Here is a 19,927-nt window from a genome sequence, read left to right on the forward strand (position 1 = left end):
TCTCTCCTTTTTGTTGGTCGTGGCGTTCCTACTTATTTCCGGGTGATTTTCAACTGCGCCCTTTGTGCTTTTCCTCAGAGCACCATTTCCTTCTCGGCACTCTTGTTTATTAAGTCTAATTCAATTCTGTATGAATTGTATTTGTTGCTTACATTAAGGCGCGAAGTCCTGGTCTTAGCTTCGTCTTGAAGATCTAGGGTTCCTTCTCAGGAGCGCTGAGAAGGGCTGAGTGGGGAGGGCTGTCGTCGCAGTTGTAATTACACACTTGCCCATTTCGGGAAGGCTGGGGGAGGGGGAGGGGGAGGGAGTTCTTCAATGAAGGTTTTTAATTAAAACTTCGATAAATAAGCTCAATTTATCCAGGAAGAAATTTAGAATTTAACAAAGGCAAGACAACGCTCTCTCCTGTGTCTCTCCATGTCGCTCCATGTCCCTCCGTGCCCCTCCGTATCTCTGCCTCCCACCCGCTTGTGTGCATTTCTTTGAGAGTGCAGATTTCCCCCATTTTAATTGAAATTTGCCAAGGCAAGGCGGAGACATGCTTGGTTACACAGAGGCGCAGGCAGAACGAACAGGATACCAACGAAATTAATTTGACAAAGTTCATTTCAGAGGAGACGGGCAAAAATCGTAAATAAATATCTATAATATTGCATCGGCCACATTTTTCATGGCTCTAGCATTTGCAAAGTGCATTCCTGCTCTGATTTGGGCAATTTGAAAAGGCTTGATTGCATTTGCATTCCATTCAAATTTGTGTGCACTCCGTTTTTGTTTCTGTTGAGGCATAAAATGTGACAAGTGCGTTCGGGTGGGACAACAATATTTCCACAATTGTTTCAATTATTCAAAATGCGAGTGAGAAGCGAACAGCAACATGCATATAAATTTGAGTTAGCATGTGGATCACAGGCAGGGGACTCCTCTGACTGGAGGAGAACAAGTGCTGTTAGGGTGGCTCATAAATTTTTATCGCTCTTGACATAGACACACACACACACGCAGAGAGCCCCAAAGACAAAGAGAGCGAAAGAGCGAGCGCCAAGTAAGCACACATGAGCTGCCAAAATTGCTAGACACACAGAGACACAGGACGCAGTGAAAGTGCCCCCAAGTGGATCGGAGACGGGGACAAGTCAAATCAATTGACGCCAAGACGCATTTGCACACAGACTCAGACACAGTCACGGCCATTTTTATTGTCATTGTGTTTTCCATGTGTGCGCGCGTGTCTGTGTTTGTGTATGGGTGAGCCATACGATTAACCTACAAACAGAGGCAGAAGGGGCAGAAGTCGGAAAAGTCTGTGGCAGGTCCACATGCAACTGCAACAGTTGCACACAGAGCCAGACATACATGCCCCATGGCTCGACCGTGTGGACCTGTAGATGTGTGTTACGACCGACCCGACGGCGGCGACAATCGTGAACAAGGTTTACACTCTTTTGGCCAAAAGGCAAACACAACGAGTGGCGGCAAGTGAGTAAGTCTCTTTATGCCGGTCTGTGTCCCCTCTCACTTACCCCGTTTTCCACTCACCCCCTCCAGTGTCTGTGGTTTGTTTGTGTTTAATTTGCGGTTCAACAGATGCCGACAGTCGATGACAGGGCAACCCCTCGGGGCACTCGGGACTGCAGCGCGAAAAATCTGCACCTGCCCCAGCTCCAGAGCCAGCCCCGAACACCACTCCCTCTTGCGCCTGATTAAGTTTTTGCATTAATTTTCTTGCATCCTCGATGATGTCCGCCCCCCAGATCGGAGCTTTAGCCCTCGTCCTCGCCTTGCTCTGCCTTGTTTGCTTAGCCATTAGCTGTGGAAGCTGTGACCCGCGTGGCATGGCTTTGGCTTTGAGGTTGCGGGCGGGCTCCTAGCCGTTTACTGACCTTTCTCTCCGCAGCTTCTTCTTCGGCTTCTGCCAGATTTTGCCTTGCTGGCTTTTCACGCTTCGACTGCAATCAAATTTATAGGATGCCCCCCTGAAACTTCTCCCCCTTCATCAGCAGCACACAAATCGCACAAAGTCGATTACGAAATTTGCGTGTGGAAGGCAACCTTTTCTTGATTGCGAAAGCACAGAGGATTCGATTTGGATACGATTGCAGCACTCGATATGGCCAGCAGTAGCGATAGATTGAGGAGTACACACTCGTACACACTATAAGATGTAGAATCTAAGCACCTTTTGATAGCACTCGTTTGGCCAACTCAATTATGGAAATTTCCCCTGTTGCTGCCCTTTTTCCGCTCTCCAATTAGCCGCATGGCGCGAATCCAATCTACATCAAACTCTTGTTCCAACTTGCCATTGTTTCTAGTTGCAAGCTGCGATGTGGCTGCTGTTGTGGCAATTGCAGAGTTTGCTCATTAAGTCCTCGCTGAGGACTCACTCCGCTTGTCTCCCTGGACTGGGAACGCGCCAAGTGTAAAGTGTTTGCCCAAGTGGCGGACGGCCAAAAGAACGCGACCTCGCCCCTCAAAGCTTATTTTTAGATACGAGTACCTCAACAAAGTTTTTAATAACACTTAAGTCGAGCAGATAAAAGGTGTGCGCCAGGATATTCGCCGGGCAATGCAATAGGAGGGGAGGTGGCAGACACTCACTTGAACCCAGCTCCCTGGTCGCTGTTCTCGTCGGTCATTTGCTGTGATTAGTTTATATGTGTAACAGGTAGTGACCCATTTTCCGCACACCATTGAACCAGAAAGAGGATAAGGCTTTAAAGACCAGCCACCGCGGGGAAAGTGCTCCGGCTACACTCAACGGATAAAAGAGACGAAAAAGACAACCGATGTTACTACGTTTTCGAAAACTTACACTCATTTTACTACAAAAATGTAGGATAGGATGGGACAGAAAATAGGATTATTATATTGATTTGTTGATTTTTCTCAGTGTAGCTCGGGGTCTGCGCTTGTGAGAGTTTGTATCCATGTTGGCAAGAGATGCTCGCGTGAGTTGAATCCACTTTTTGAAGCCAGCAGCTCGTTTCACGAAGATTAACATCAAGCACACCTCTGGGGGCGTCATGTGTGCGTGGAGGGCGTGTTAGACGGAGCCATAAAGAGCCGCCATCATCGCTGTAATCAACACTTTAAGGCCAACACGCTTGTTGGCCCCGTTTTGGCGCCACCACTTTGTAATCATGAAGCTGTGTCGACGACCCTTAGAGCGACGAGAGAAAGGGGTATTGTACGACGGGACGCCAGCCTGACCAGAATCGACATTGGTATTGCCACCAGCCTCATAAAATAATTTGTTTATAGCTGCGACCGTTTTTGGCCCCATTAGCAGTTCAAATCCATGGCAATAAATCTCCGAGCTGGAGGCAGGCCAGGCGAACTCCTTTGCAACCACGTACTTTGCAACCCAACGCCTGATGCCTGATGCCTGATGCCAGATGCCAGATGGCAGATGACGCGTCGCCCGTTTGTGTGTGCAACATAAAAGCGTATTTTATGATTTAAGCACCACAAAGCCACAGGACGCACAGCCCACGGCCGACGGCATAGACACACATGCGGAAAGTAATCACACATAAAACGTGATACTTTACTACAAATTCGACATTGGGCCCAATAAAGTTTCCCAATTGTTGGGCTGGCTCAATTTCGTCGCACAAAATAACACAAAATAAATTGCATTTTGTGGATTTTGCATTAACAAATTGCAAACAAATGAAGTTTCCCCTAAAAACAATCTCAATTAGTTGTGGTCCGAGTGCTGCTGGGCACAGCATTCCGGCCAGAGCCTTTCCAAGTGTATGGGGCCCAAGCTAAGTTCACTCGAAGAAAAGCAGGGAGCGAACTAAAACCCTTCGGGCTAAGAAACAGTTCAGGTTATCTTTGAGCCTCACAGCACTATTCCATCATATCCTCCTAGAAAACCAGAAAGAAATGATAGGTATTTTCGTGATAAAACATGAAATAACACCCTTCTTTATGGCTAATCGATCCACAAAGTGAATGTGTGCCATCAATCCTTTGTGGCACATATTTCTCGCTGTGTGGCTGCGGATAGCTAAAGGTTAACGCATGTCCATCATCCGCAACAGAGGCAGTCAACATGGCTCCGGTGCGATCGAGCGGAAGTACGCAACCTCACACACGCACACACACACCACACGCACACGCACACACACACTTACATATTCGGGACCCCAAGCCCTGGCAAACTTTTCTGCGGAAGCTTTTGTAAGAGCGGTTTCGAAGAAGTTTTGATCTGCCTGCGGCATTTGAGGCATTTTAATCAACTATTGGCCACTGAAGGCAGCTTGGCATGGGGCTAATAAATATTGGGAAACTCTCTGGCCCCCAGTGATTGGCGTGCCCTGGACTGTGTCCAGATGCAGATGGGAAAGTTACGGACAGACGGACTGTATCTACATATCTCTCTTTTCCGTTTTAATCCCCCAGAGATACTAGCAGTTTTTACAGTCAGTCGGGGGGTTGTTATCATGTCACATGCTCCATCTTGCCATTGCACACAAATCCTTGACTCCTTGAGTGCATCGTTCTGCCCCATTGGTGTGAGAAGCAGACAAATGTGCTTTTGATGACATTTTAAATGCCGTCCGTCCTGTCAGGGAATGCCAAAGCAGCAAGAGCATCAGCACTAGCATCAACCACTCTGGCCTGATCCCGATCCAACCTTCATGAAGCTAATCAACCCCTTTTCCCTATTTTCAATTCACGTGTTTTCCAGCTTGTGATTCCGTTTTGGCTTTTGGCCTCAAAAGAGAGCTCAACTCATTCGTAGAAATCGAAAGGGGAAAAACATAAATTGGTTTCCAACAAAGCTAGCATAAAAAAAAAGAAAAAGAGGGACGCAGCAATTTTCTGCTTTCTTTTCTGTGATTTTTCCCTGTCTGATGCTTTTGAAAACATTTGCAGTTTTCGGGTGCTCGAGCAGACACGTCCTGCAAAAGTTTCCAGAGGCCCCTCGCTCTTTGAGTTGTTGATGACATGTTTGGGTGCCAGATAGAAACAACAGAAAATGTCAACAGCAGGAACGTTTTCATTTGCGGAAAACAGGAAAAATTAATTCAAGTTCCGCTCGCTCCTTCAGCACGCTGTGCTTTAAAATGTAAAGCGAAAACTTTTGGCCGGTCCCGCAGTTCTTTTACAATATATTTATGTATGTTCTCTCCGGCCCCGACACCAGTCCCGCTCCCGGTCCCGCCCCCGGCCCATGCCAAGGCACAGATGTCGCTGGTACTCGTACTCGTAGGTTGCCTACTGTCTTGCGACTTCTGCGTGGGCCTAGCAGATTTAATTAAATTTTTCTGTGTAGCGGAAAACATTGTCAGGGCTGCTGCGTGCGCCAAAGTTCGCCGGGTTGCTGGGGCACTTGGAAGTGAATTAAATTCTAAGATAGATAGTCCCCCATGGCATACGCATATTGATATTCCCCCGCCCTTCCATGCAATTAGCATCATGACTCCGATGCATTCAGAGTTTCTCTCCAGCTCTTACGCACTACGAGAGCTTCACGTCGCATTAGCCAGTGAAAAAGCGTCCTGGCCTATTCCTGGCCCCCTTTACGCAGGTTCTTTGAGAGCGATGCAAATGAATATGCACTCACCACCTGTGTGGCCGGCAGCGCAGGGATTTCCAAAACGGTGAGACGGGTGAAGCAAGGAACATGTTGTGTGGAGCAACAAACTTCACTGGCAGACAGATTTCCCATTAAAGTTTATCATCATCACAATGTAAAATGGCGGTGAATTTGCATAGACACCGTTCCTTCCAGAGAAGCGGCAGAGTCAAGCAAACGAGCAATAATCTTCGTTATTTTCCTGCATCAGAATCAGAACTACCCTACAATCGTACTTAGACTGCTGATAAACACTTCATTAGTATTCCAGAATGAACCCAGCAATTAGATATCCTACCAACTGGCTCAACTGTCCGTAAAGAGCACCTGGCACGGAGGATAGAGAGAGTTCGTGCCGAACAGAAGTGAAACAACGTTCAGCAATCGGAGCTGGTCTGTCGCCTCTGGTGGCGCATACTGCCAAAGTATCTGTGGCACGGGAGCAGTTTGGTAGTTCCCCGTGTGCATTTATTAGCATTGCAGTAATTAGCGCATGATGCACGCCGTGCACCTAAACTCTGAAGTTATTATCTGTTGGCAGGTGTTGAATATTCAGTTACGTATTTATCAAAATTTTTGCCAGCTATGTGCAGTGGCCCCAAGCCGACCCCAAGCCCCCGCAATATGTGCACTTGCCTGGAATAGATTGCATTTTCCCTGGAAACCTAATTATATCATGTTGCAATTAGAGGAGGTGGAGGTGGAGGTGGATGGAGAGCAGACTGCCGTGTAGTTGTGCAAGTATAGCCGGCGTGCTGCCCAGGTGCAAACTGCTATTGACTTGGAAAAAAGCTTGAAAATTGAATTGGCTCCGTGCACTTAGCATGCAGGAGTACGAGTACGAGTACTCCCACGTATAGACATGGTAAAGGGCCTTCCGTATCCTTTGCTTCGACTGTAGTATCTGTGTGCTGTTTCATAAGCCATATGCACTATCTGCTACTATATTTAGACTGCCTGAATGGCGTACAAGTACGCCCTTCATCCATCCCTGCACACGGCGGGCGGGCATCCACAGCAGGCACTCCACCCGCTGCATCCTAGTGGACTGCGATGATTCAGATGGCTGGATGCTGGCTTCTGGCTTCTGTATCGATGTGGGTTTATTTGGCCTGCACTACACGCTTATCTGATTTGCGAGGCAAGCACGTGAGCCGATTATGATTACATACGAGTGGAGGCTGCCGTTGCAATTGCGGTTGCAATCATGCAGCTGCTTTCGCAGATACTTTCGGTTCGAGCTGCGCAATTTGTTGAGCATTCCCGGCAGCATTTCAAAATAGGAAAAGTTTGAATTGGAGCTCTGGGGGGCTATAAGCCGAAGATTAAATTTTACCTAAACATTTCCTGCTTTTTGTTTACTTTTAGCACAACGCGGCCACCCTCGAGCGGATGCGGAAGTCGCTAAAGCGGAAGTCCGCACGGTTCTAGCTGTTGGGGAAATAGCAGAGGGGAAAGTGGTGCCAGAACATCCACATTAAAACGGAAAACGGAAATCAAACTAAAGTGTGACGCCACACTCGGACTCATAATGTTCGAACCCAAGCTGCTCCAGAAACAGAAACACACCAGCAATAAAACATAATGTTGAAGCAGCAGTAGCTGTAGCTGTAGCACTGAGGCAGAAAGAACACACACAAATGTACACAGAGCCAAAGGCATTCCATTGAAAGTAAACGACAAAGAAGGATCCTCTTGCACCAGAGCCAGGAGCAGAGCCTCTCAAGTGAGGCCAATTCCTTGAGCGACAAACGATTTACAGTCTAAACAGACGACGACGACGGCGACTGGGACAAAATGGCGGACTTGGAACGCATACGCCTCGTGCTGCTTGGCGGGGCCGGAGTGGGCAAGAGCTCCATTGTAAAGCGTTTCCTATTTAAAACCTACACAGACAAGTACCGCGCCACCGTCGAGGATCTCTACAACCGCGAGTACGACCTGGGTGGCGTCACGTTAAAGGTGAGTCTGTGTCCGGGTCGGGGTCCGGGTACGAGTCCGGGAACAAAGCCCTACAATGCTGTTAGTGTAAATATGAAAAAAGTCTTGCTGTACTAGGGGTTCATTGTAGTTACTTGCTGACATTTGAAGAGGACCTTTGTTTTCCGTCGCGTATTGTTCGCTTGCGCTCAAAGTTGATAAGTTAAAGTGCAAGCCTGCAATTAGAGGCGGACTTCATTGGGCCAATCAAAGTGACCATCAACTGGCAGAAATGCTGCAAGTAAGCACATTAATTAGGCGGAAATCTACTAATTGGATGTCTGGAGAATAGCCTGTCCAAAAATCTCAGACAGCATCACAACCTCTAGGCATTAAATTCCATATGCAAAGTATAAGCCGCCTAGACACGTGCGTTCCTTGGTTTCCCTGGTCTCTTGCTAATGGAGTAGAAGGGATGCCGTCCTGGGAGGTTGGGGCTTTGAGTACGGTTCCTCAATGCCTGTTCTGTTGCTGCCCGAGGGCATAAATAAGTAGGATTACACATATGTACATATAATCGTATATTTATGAGGAAAACGCAAGTTGATCGAATGACCTCTTGTTAATTTAAATGCACTTGAGGCGAGCCTAGTGTGCGGAACAGCAGCCGTCAATAGCCCTAAAGAAATTCAATTCTCTCACCATAGACACACACATAGACACCTACTTCTTACTGCTTATTTTGCAATGCTCCGCTCGTTTCAGGATGGTCACCCTGGTATATTATATATTCTTTCGTTCTGGTATATTTTGAAGTCGAAATGCTTATATTGTCCGTTTTGTGTAAAATAAAATATTTGTAAAATAATAATAAGAAAACCAAAATTTATAGAAAACATATAAATAAAATACTAAAGTCAAGAAAATCAGTAAAAGCAGCAATCGAAAACACCCGTACCCGTACAGTAATGCTGTAGCGTTAAATATTATTCGCTGTTTCCTTTTATTGCGTTGTTGTTGTTTTTTTATATTGCTTACACTAAAACACACACAACTTTAAACACTTAAAAAATAAATACAATACAAATACACCATAAGATCCCGTAAAGTCTTTCAATCAATCGATTGCAATCAACACTTATTTGTTTCCATAACCGCGGCTCTATATTTATACCCAATACTCAGTTGGTACATACATATATATAAATATATATATACATATATATGAGCTATTTTTATATCTGTCTCTTGTGTTCTCCTCTCACAACAACACGAACCGTTTTATCTCGCGCCCCTCCGCCAGAACAGCACGAGGAAGATTGGTTTGCGGTTTACTCGTGTTTTCAAAATTGTGGATGCCACAGATTTTCGTCCTTTGTGGGGGCGTAAGGACTCACAATTATGTTGATCTACCTCTGAGAGATGGACTTGGAAATATATCAATAAAAACAGATTACATAGAGAGCGATATACAAATATATATAATAGGGTCGGAGCCTTCCACCACGCAAATCTATTATACATCTACACTCTTCAAGGTTCGGGTATTATATCCATCGGGAAATCCATGTTTTACAAACAACACTAAAACCCAAATTCACTCCAATACTCACTCAAATACACTCCTCAAATTCTGATCAAGAACTTTTGCAGAGCTAGGGGAATTCGTTATACGGAAAACTCGTATTAGAAATATAACATAGAAAACTTCGTTGTACGGAAGTTCGTAATAGAGAAGCTCGACTGTTATATTGGATATTTTATATAATTTTGCAACACGTAGATAACGTTGCTTCAAGTTCAGATCTGGAATCAGGACTCTACAAGAATCGATAGCATTGGGGTATGGCTGGATACATCTTTGATGTCGAATACTCGTATATGTATGTACAATATATGCTTTGTGAATTGTGTAATTTGAGACACTTTAGTTATCTTTCCCTCCAAACAGAACCAAAAATAGCCAAATATGGCGGGAATCGAGAGATTTCCGTGCGAATAGACAGCACTGGCTCTGCCACATTCTAGGGGCCTTGTCATGGCCGGGAACTTCCTGCTCCGATGGCACATCTCCTTCATCCTCCTCCCTTGTTAGTGTTTAAGCTGATTATTTGCTGTTCAAACTTGTCTTACACCGCAAGCACTCTGCGTTAGTACGAGTAGTACGGGTATATCCGGGAAAAGTTGGGGCAGAAAGTTGATTAATAGGTGTACGGGATAGGGCGCTGCGCTGGGTGGAAGATGGAGGTGACGTTGCCATCATCACCGTCATCAGCATCATCATTATGATCATCATAGTCGGCGTGGATGTGGATGTCGATGCTGGCAGAATTGATGTTGAAAGGCGACATCGACACTGTTGGTGGTGGCGTCGTCGTTGCCGTCGTCGCCAAGTCTCGTTCTGGGGCTCTCTTTCCAGAAAAATGTCGTTTTAATTAATTTCATTTTGGCGCCCAATGGCCATCTTAAGGACGCCAGGTAAGGCGTGGGCTGAATCTTTGTGTCTAGATTGAATTCCACTCGAGGGCTGTCAGTAAGGCTTAAAGTGATTTATGCAATCTCCAACGGCAAAATGCATCCAAATCAATTTTACCTAGAACATTTTGCCTCCTGCTTGGCTCCTGCTTCTACTAATGTTTCTGCTGTCGAGGCTCTCCTTAATGGCCTCTACTCGAGTTGGGAAACAAGAAGCAACTGCAACCCGCTGTGACTGATTGTCGGAGCTGCGTGTGGCCATCAACGGGAACATTACATTGCACTAAACGATTTTCTGCTCCTAAAAAGCAATTTTGTGTCGTACGAGCGAGTGTGTATGACGCAGCTATCCAGCTATGAACTCGATGCCTCCGACCCGAACCGAACCGAACCGAACCGAACCGAACAATGAACAATGCCTGCCACATGGACACGATGAGAATCGGTGCCGAAAATCCAAATTGTGTCATTTCGTAAAGTGTTTTTAATAAAGTTTACTCATTCCGGCCAAACAATGCGTTACAAATTTGCGTCACAATAGCTGAAGCCAAGGCTGAATGGGGAGCAGCAGCAGGGCAGGGGACGCTGGAGGGCTGCCGCGGAGAGCAGACACTGACACTGCTAAACGTTTGGCTTTGGCTTTGGCGTTGGCCTTAGCACGCTGTTGACACTGCGGCTGGGAACAATGCATATCGCGTATACGCCACGCAGCACGCTATACAAAATAACAGATGCCGACACTCGGGATTAGGTGGCATCAAGTGAGCATTGAACAAGGCACGAGGCACGAACCACGAACCACGAACCATCACCCAGACACCGACACCACCACGGCGTACTCGTCCTTGTCCTAGGCATGGAAGAAGGCTCGCTCTTCTCTTTACATTTAAAATGGAGAGTCCTCACAGAATTTCAAGGTTAAATGAAATGGCAGTTTTTTCTTTAATAAAATTGCGGGAAACCCAATTAAAATTTACTCATCAAATATGAAACCGAACGGGGAGTGAGTGCGGGTGCGGGTACGGGTGCGGTCTGCAATCAAATTTGAGCCATGGAATATTTCATTACACGTAATTTTTGCTCATCAATGTTGCATGCTCCGCCTCCGTTGCAGGTGGACATTTTGGACACATCCGGTGACATGCAATTCCCTGCCATGCGACGCCTCTCCATTGCCACGGCGCACGCGTTCATGCTCGTCTATGCCGCCACATCAGCGCCCAGCTTCCAGTGTGTGAAGCAGTGCTTCGAGGAGATCCGAGAGCAGCGCGGTGACTTCCAGGTGAGTGTTGCATCCAAAGTTGCAGGTGGAGCTGGAGGTGGAGGTGTAGATGGACTCCTGCATTTTGGATGTAATCAGCGGTGCGGGCTGAAGAGCTGTAGTACGAGAGAAATCTCTCATACGCAGTGTGATGGCCCCAGCCCGCAAAGCAATTAAAATGCTCTCATTTGAGGCGGAGCGCCAGCAGATGAGAGACTAGGCCCGCCCGCACTGAGCTCTTGTTCTCCAACTCTGCAGTTGGTTGCTGTTATTGTTTTCCTATTCGCTTTCCGTTTTCCGCTTCGCGCTGCCATTGTTCCCGAGTGTCAATTATCGCGCACTTTTCCCGTCCTGCGGGAGCCGCGGGAGCGGTTCTTTGTTTGTGCCGGGCCTTTCAGCTTCCAGACTTTGGAGTACAATTGGAGCTGCTCCTAATACGCGTACTCGACTCTCTAATTCGACTCTGCTAATTCCCTTTTTGTCGCCTTGCAGGACATTCCTATTGTGATTGCCGGGAACAAAGCCGACCTGGCCCCCACCCACAGGGAGGTGAAACAGGAGGAGGTGACAGATTGGGTTTTCTGCGAGCTGCCGCGCTTAAGGTAAGTCCAGCCATTAATTCAACAAAATACGAGTATACGTAACCCCCCAAATAAAATTGTACAACAGCTGCGGCAGGCGACAGCAATTAGGGACCAAAAGAGCCAGTGCCGGGGCAACCCCCAAAACCGCACAACCACCAAAACAGCTGCAATTTTCATAAGTAACGCAACAAAGTGGAATTAAAAAAGCTCCATAAATTGTACGAAACATCCCCTTTCACCCCCCAACCGCCAACCCCCAACCCCCAACGCCGTCCAACCAAACCATTCAAATAGCAAGGGAAATGCCAAATGGAAAACTGAAACTGCAAACTGCAGAAGGCAAACGGCAAGCGGCGCAATTAAATTGCTACAAATGAAATTAAGCGACGGCGAGCTTGACAGCAGGCAGAGCAGTGAAAGGGAGTGTCGGCGAGCACTTCCCGGAGCCTTTTGCCACCGAAATCAGTTGCATTGTCCGAGGATGGGGTTGCGGTGCTCATTAAGTGGCATTTGTTGGCAAAAAAATTGGCCATTCCATGGCCAGCAGTAACAGAGAGAGTAACAGCACCTGATTAAGATCCTGATCGAAAACAGCAATTCGCCGTGCAACATTTCCCAGGAAATATTCCCACCCAATAGTTCCTAATTGGCCATGCCCGGTGGCAATTGGTGTCGCTGTCGCATAGAACATTAATTGCCTGGTCCCATTGATACCTACAAGTATGGCATGCATATGCATAAGTTTTACTTCCGTTACTTCCAACTGCATTCAATGATAGTTTTTCCGACTGCGAGAGAGGGGACAGGAGTGGGATATTGGCAGCATACTGCCGGAATATCTCTTTAAGGCACTATGCGATCTACTGGAACTGACCTGATTAACTTTTGTGTTTTCAACATCAACACTTTTAATGCATTTCTCGCGTGACAACTGGTCCTGAAAGGGGTATTCATGTCCTCTCCCATGAAAGAGCTTCGCACTTGCCTCCACCGAAGGCAGTTTTCATGTTGTAATTGCGACCTTAATAAACCGCAAACCAGGACTCGTAAAAATCACTTACAATCACATACGTGCCAACCGCCCTGGAGGGGCTTGGCATAATTCCATTTAAGGTGAGGAGGAGGAGGAGGAGGAGGAGCGAAGCTGAACCAAGTCCCGGGGCAGCGGATGGAGGAGGCGTGTCGAGGCCGGCTCGTGTTGCGGGTAAAACATGCGTGCGTAAACTTATTTAAAAGCACCAGACACCACACAGAAGGCGCACTCAACCGAAGAATGGAGATGGCAGAGGATGAAGCAGGACACGAGACACAGGACACGGGACACGGGCGGCAGAGCACAGTACTCACGCCAGCAGACTATTCGCGTTAGCATTACATACAAAATCCCTGCTGGATTAAACATTTACGTAGATTGATGGTGCGGTTTTGGGTATGTCGGGCTGGGACGGGTTGAGAAGCGCCTTAACCCCTCGGCCACAATCTCGCACCTCAACACAGCTCAACCGCAGACCCCATCCCCATCCCAATCCCCACATCCACTCCCACTCCCACTCCCACTGCGCTGCCACAGCCCCACAGACTTGACGTGGCATGTTCTGTGAAGCATTCTCCAGCAGCAAGCGGCAATGCAATTTGTTGCTCTGCTGATGCTTCCTGACCATCTGGCTGTCTGTCTGTCTGTCTGTCTGTCGGCTCTGTCTGCGGTTAAGCGCTACGAGAGTACGCCACTCCAAGTGCATTTATCAGCCTGACTGAATATAGATAAATATACATAGGTATGCAACTATAGAAACTGTGTACATGCATACTCACGGGTAATTGGTTTGCTTTGTCAAAGGTGGAGCATTGTGTTTATACAGCATTTAATTGCAAAGTCATGCGCATTTCTCTGGCCATGTTTATTCTAGTAATATGAAAAAACATTACTGCGGCTATGTGGCCAACACTTTTACTTTGATTTACTGCCGTGGCAGTTTATGGCATTAACAATTCCGGCATCTATATGCTTGTGTTGCCCACTCGACCATGGCAATTAAATGAAAATCTGTGGATTAAATACATAAATATTAATTCTTTTTTGCTGTTGAGTGAGCCATAAAGGTTTTAAATTGTGTCCCAAAGCCACTTTCCACAGGTAGTAGATACATAAATATTTAACGAAATTAAATTCTCAGAAAAGTATTTTTGAAGCATCGAAATTTGTCGCATATTTCAAAAGTTTTCAGTGCAGATGTTACCTGTTTACTTGGCCATATTGATAGATACACATATCAATATGTATGTGCGGGCATGGCAACCGTGCCTCTTCCTCGTCTCCGGCCTTGCCGCAGCTTGTCGGCACAGCGAATCGGTTTGGTGGCCGCAAGTTGCAGCGAAACCATGACATGCTCAATTCAGCCATTAGCCACTATTGCCACTGCCCCTGCCCCTGCCACTGTTACTGTTCCTGCCCTCGGGTCGTTGGCGTTGAGACCCCTGTCACATGCCACTTGCCCCATGTTCCACATTGTTGCGGCGCACAAAAACACTGAATGCTATGCATCGAACATACAATATTGTTGCTGTTGTTTGCTGTTTGTTTTTTCGGAATTTACATATTGCTCGCTTTATTTTCGCTTGTCCGAAGTTTCGGATGTATTCATTACGTCTACGTTTACGTATCCGTATACAGAGCTCCCAAAAGTATCCACTAACAAACAATTTTTGGCTTTTTTTCCATTGCAGGGCCAAGGTCCTCGAGTGCTCAGCGAAAGAGGACAGCAACGTGACCGATCTGTTCAAGTCCTTGCTTTCCCTGTCCCGCTTCCTGCCCACCAGCAGCAGCAGCAGCGGGTCCGGCGGCGGGGTGGCCGGCGAGGCGGCGCCCAGCGGATTCAAGCGCCGCTCCTCCGCCTACGTCAGTGCCTCGTCCAGTCGCAGTAAGTATGGGGCGATCGGGGCGGGACCTTATAGAATGGTCATGGCCATGGACCATCGCCAGTGTTTGCAGCATTCCCGCTGCTTTGGCTTTGGCAGTTTCAAATATCAATTACACATTCATATTCGCCGGCTATGATTGAAAGTTTGCTGTGTCACACTATTCACAGTTCGCAGACGGCGGCCAATTCCGGCCTTCCATGGGTCCTTCAGTCGAGCTTTGAGCGGAGCGTGCCACTTCCAAGTCCAATTACAACATTATTCCGAGCTTTAAGCGCCTTCCCATAAATGCAATAATTAGCCCACGTCTCTGGCAGGTCAACGGTGTAATTAATCTGGGGCTTATGGCCATGACTAGGACCCAGTGGCCGTCCGGCTTAATCAATTATTGAAGGACATTTATTAATTTATTCATTTTAAATCACACAGCACGGTACAGGCCGAACCAAAATCGGGTGCCAATTAATGGGCTCTCTTTAAACATTGCTACATTTGTGCCAATTTGGCTAATTGAACGCAATTAGCAGGGCTGCTACTCGCACAATTGCAGGACCCTAATTAAATGTGGAGATTCGGCAGCCAAAATGGATCAGGCTATCGCCATCGCCATCGCCATCGCCATCCAGCTCCCATCCCACCCCCATACCATACAATTGACAAAGACAAACTCTTTTTCATTATTCATCGGGCGACATAAAGGAGGTCCAATCAGAAAACAGAAGCAACGAAACACCAGCCCGAGACAAGGGAAGACATCATTCTGTTTGTGGAAGGGAATCACTTTCTCGACGGCCCAGTCCCGAATTTGATCAAAATGTTCGAGGGCCAAGCACGTGTATTAATTAAAGAGCTTGACCTTCTAATTACCCCATTATGGAATGCTTTATTATCTCATTACAAACTTGGCGCGCGGCATGTGAAACAGAAAACAGAAAGAACAGCAGACGTCGGCCGATGGGGGATGGGGACGGGGACGCGCCTCAAGAAGTTTTCAATTTTGGATCCGCAAAGTATAAATATCTAGTTAATTAATGTTTCCCCAAAATGTTGCCGCTGACTCCTTCCTTCCCCCTCACCACATTAGAGGCCAGGCAAATAATTAATTTAATTTCCGCTCTAGAAAAAAGTTGTTGAATCATTACGAGCTGCCGTTCAAAGCCCCCCCCCCCCCCCCCCCCCCACTTCCGGCTCTCTACATTGCTGCCAATAATTGAACTGTTTGCCTGGAGGACTTTTGATAACATTTTTAGTTGCCCCAAAACCATGTTTCTCCCTTTAAACATATTCTAGCTTGTTCCTTTCCATTCCATTCCATTCAGTTCAGTCATTCAAATTAAGAGCAAAGTTGGCCGCTGGCATACGCCTCGGAGTGAAGATTCTAGCCCATACATTCCAGCAAATTTAAATTTAAATGCGAAACAAAAAGCAGCCATGTTCATGTGCTCACTCACTCTTTATCGCCCCCCTCTCTCTCTCTCTCTCTCTCTCTCTCTCTCTCTCTCTCTGCGTGTGTCCACAAAACATATTAAATGCTGGCCAAAAATGTTGTCAAATATTTGGTGCAAAGAGCCACAACTGTCGATGACAGGCAGTCAAGACACGGCGACAATTGTGGTCGGAATGGCAAAGGTCGAGTGGCAGGAGCCCTCGTACTCCTCTGGCAGTTCAACGGACAGCCCAGCCCTCAGAGCGGACCTGTATGTACCACCAAAAATGGGTCTAAGCACTTAATCACTTGAGGAGTCAAGGCGCCGAGACTGTCGCTAGGAGTGGGTCTTGCCACAGTCGAGTAATTGCCTTAAAAAGTACAACGCGGCATATGCAAAAACAAATCAGAGAAATTTCATTTGCGGCGCTGCCATTTTGCGGCTGGCATTGTTTATGTCTCTGTGAGTGTTTCAGTGTGCCAGGACACGTGCTTACAGCTCAGAAGTGTCGGTGTATGTGTGCTTGAGTGAGGACATCAAAATGGCCTCGCGCGTAAGCTGAAACCATGAGACAAAGCCAAGGCTGCAGGCCACATACATACATATACACATGCTGCGGCTAGAAAGCGGCTTCCCCAGCCCCTCCATTACACTGGGTCGTTGAGGAGGTTTCGGGTGGCACCGCAAGCAGCCTGCCTGCCAGCCCCGGGCTAAACTCAATTGTGAGAGTTTCTTAATATACTTCAAATGCGAGATACGTCCTGCGCCACGTTTATGCGTTGAATTTGTTGCCAGTTAAAGCTCAAACTTCCCGATACCCTGCCCATCGAGCAGCTAGGCCTGCAATCTCACTCGTATAAACCCATTTTATATGGCCAAATCCATTTAGTCGCACAAGAGCAAGGGGAAAATTGGAGCATTGGAGCATTGGAGCAGTGGAGCACACAAATGTTTTGTGTTTTCTTTCATTTGTAGCCACGCAGCTCCGAGGCTTGTAGCCGCCGTCTGATGAAAACCCACACGAAACAGGGGAAAATAAAACAAATTTAATTTAAATTTCTGTTACACGGCATACGCATCAATTCCCGCCGCATATGCACAATTCATATCTACAAAAACGAGCCCCAAGCCCAGACCCACATCCATCCGTTTCCACCCCAGCACATACGATACGCGTATGTGTTTGCTTTCGTGCTGGGATGGCAGTATTTTTATGATGCCGCTCCGGCATCAAAACCTAGGTTTTGCAGCGAGCTCTGCCTGACTGAAAGTCTGCTGGGGGTTGCGCAGGGTTAGAGAGCATCGCTTAGTCGGTATTTACTATCCCTTTGGCAGCAGTGGGGGCCGCTCTTCTCTCGCGCTCTGCGCTTCAGCGGCATCTATTGTCCTTTTCATTTTTTTTTTTTCTTATTTTCGCGCTTTTTTTCTGACAACAATGGGGTTGCTGGTGACAGTCGCCACAGAGAAGTACTCTGGTCGTGCAACATTCTGGCACACAGACAATCAACTGCTGACGAGTTCAATAATTCCATTTGCACGGATCATTTAGCCAGAGATAGACTCAGACGGCTTAATAGGCTTTAAACTGCTATAACTAATTTGAGTCGACTCCAGTCCAGTTTTGTGGGTGCCTTCGTTATGGTTTCCATGATTCACACCTCGGTTCGTCGCAGTCCGTTGTAAGTCCTTTGTTTGTCTTGGGCTTTATTGGACGCTTGACTGGCTCACAAAGGGCAGCAGCTCAGCCAACAAGCAAACACCTTTTGCTTAAATTGAATACCTTCGGATTGGTAATGGCAGGTTGATTGGGGATTAGTCGGAAGTTAATAACTTCATTGGCGTGGCTTAGTCGACTCGAATGGGTAAATGGTTGTTGCAACCAGTTCGAGCACCTTTCCGGAGCTGAGTTGTGATAAGAGGAAAATGCCAAAAGGGTCTTGCATCGGTCTTATCTCCATACTCGTTCCATCTGTGCAACCGACTGCGAAAAACTCATTTCGAGAAGCACATGAATTGCGTGGAAGTTTCTCGAGTGTGGTGCCCCTGTTTCCTACTCAAGTTAATTATGCCAGCCTTCTGCGGCAGCAGTGCATACTTGAATGGGTTCCTCAGCCATGTGGCAGCTGCAGTTGCTCCAGCAACCGTCACACGCGCCACGGGACAAGGGCCACGCGTTACCGCATTCGGGAAATTGGATTACAAACTGCAGCATTCCCTTTGTGGCGAAACGAACAGGAAATTTTCTAATTAGCAAATATTAAATTCCGTTACAGACAAAAACCGCATGAACAGTCCGGCTTTGGGCGCGGCTGGGGGCAGCGGCGACAAGAAGCCCTCCAGCCTCGTCGATGCGGTGGATGTGGCCAGCACCAGTGCCGAAGCGAAGCTGAAGCCGCGTTCCAGGTGAGTGCCCCAGGAGCCTGCATTCTGCGTGCCCCGTGTCTCTTATCGCCCAATATCCATATTCATTACCATTTCAGGTCCCTCATCCGCCGCGCCTCCCGCAAGACCAAACAGCAAATCAACAACGCATCCGATGACTGCAATTTGCAGTAAATATTCAAGGCGTCGGGGGCATAATTAAATTATGGATTATGTGGCCACACAATATGTATTATTAATAGTGGATTGCAGTTAATTAGTCTGCATAAACAAAGGGCGCGAATATTTTTGTTCGATGTAATGAGTTGATAACGTGTTTACGGCATTAAATTCGTGAAACCCAAACTTGCTCAAAGGCAAACAAACCAGTAACCCAGTAACCCAGTCACCCAGTCACCCAGTATCCCTGTAACCCGTATGTGTTGATAATAAATGTACAACTCGATAATTAGTGTATGCAAGCAATACGTATTTGCATATTGGCTATCTAATGCATTATTTTGTGCCACAATGGCATACTCCAAAATGAAACTCCATGCCTGAATGCGTTCAGGAAAAATATTATTTAAAGAGTGCAGATTATATTCCCATTTGTAGCATTTACCAGACCGCATCCAGCAGTCGAGTCCGATGGTCGCTGTCCATTTGTCAGATATCTATGCCAAAATGTCTCTCAGTTTTACTTAGAGAGAGAAACTGTCAGTCAGGGACTTTGCATCTATGGTTCTATGGAAAAATAACTCTTAAGCTGAGTTAATTACAAATATTCAGGGGAAATCGGTTTAGGGTCTGCATTAGGATGGGCTATTAATTCCTTGAACTGAATTGAGTGGCACACCATTTCGATTTATTGGTTACTACTGCTTAGGGGGACCAGTTTATTTATATTTGAAATTACTTTTATACGACTAAAGAATATAGATTTTCCACAGAGAATTTTGAGAATTTCACTCTTGCCTGAGGTGGAAATTTGTGCGCGGAATTTGAATTTAATCAGTGTCGGGAGAGGGGGAGGTCTGGCGGGGCATCGAAGAATCGTAGTACAGTTCATAGAGTTCCTTTTGACGAGAAATTAATGGCTCAGTCGTTGTTATTCTGGGAGAAGACTAAGTTTAATGCGTTTTCCATTGGCTGGCTATCATAATACCTGCAGGTATAATAACTTAAACATAGCTCTAAGGTTACTTCTAAATGGAATATACATATTTACAAGTGTACACAAACTTAATTGCACATCTAGCTGACACTGTAGTCAATATTGAAGCGTTTCAAAAAATCTTGATGTTCCAATGGTGGTGGATGGGTAAAGAGGTTTGGATTTGAGCAGCTCCTCTCCACTTGAATCAGACATGAAGGCCAAAAGGAAATC

The 19,927-nt window shown here is 46.7% G+C and overlaps 1 protein-coding gene across 1 annotated transcript; it reads left to right on the forward strand.

The window, feature by feature from the left end:
* Window positions 1–7,183: 7,183 nt before the first annotated feature.
* Window positions 7,184–19,612, forward strand: LOC6590955 (GTP-binding protein Di-Ras2). Its single transcript, XM_026986008.1, has 6 exons — window positions 7,184–7,555; window positions 11,103–11,270; window positions 11,742–11,851; window positions 14,558–14,751; window positions 18,450–18,579; window positions 18,657–19,612. The coding sequence occupies exons 1-6, from the start codon at window positions 7,391–7,393 to the stop codon at window positions 18,730–18,732; spliced, it is 843 nt and encodes a 280-aa protein (XP_026841809.1). The 5' UTR covers window positions 7,184–7,390; the 3' UTR covers window positions 18,733–19,612.
* The last annotated feature ends 315 nt before the right edge of the window (window positions 19,613–19,927 follow it).

Source organism: Drosophila persimilis, unplaced genomic scaffold, assembly GCF_003286085.1.
Source record: "Drosophila persimilis strain 14011-0111.01,24,50 unplaced genomic scaffold, DperRS2 tig00000002-arrow-pilon, whole genome shotgun sequence".
NCBI lineage: Eukaryota > Metazoa > Arthropoda > Insecta > Diptera > Drosophilidae > Drosophila > Drosophila persimilis.

Coding starts and splice junctions, on each gene's coding strand:
- LOC6590955 (XM_026986008.1), top strand. CDS start 7,391: ATGGCGGACTTGGAACGCATACGCCTCGTGCTGCTTGGCGGGGCCGGA. Junction 11,852..14,557: donor TGCGAGCTGCCGCGCTTAAG/GTAAGTCCAGCC, acceptor TTTCCATTGCAG/GGCCAAGGTCCTCGAGTGCT. Junction 14,752..18,449: donor CAGTGCCTCGTCCAGTCGCA/GTAAGTATGGGG, acceptor ATTCCGTTACAG/ACAAAAACCGCATGAACAGT.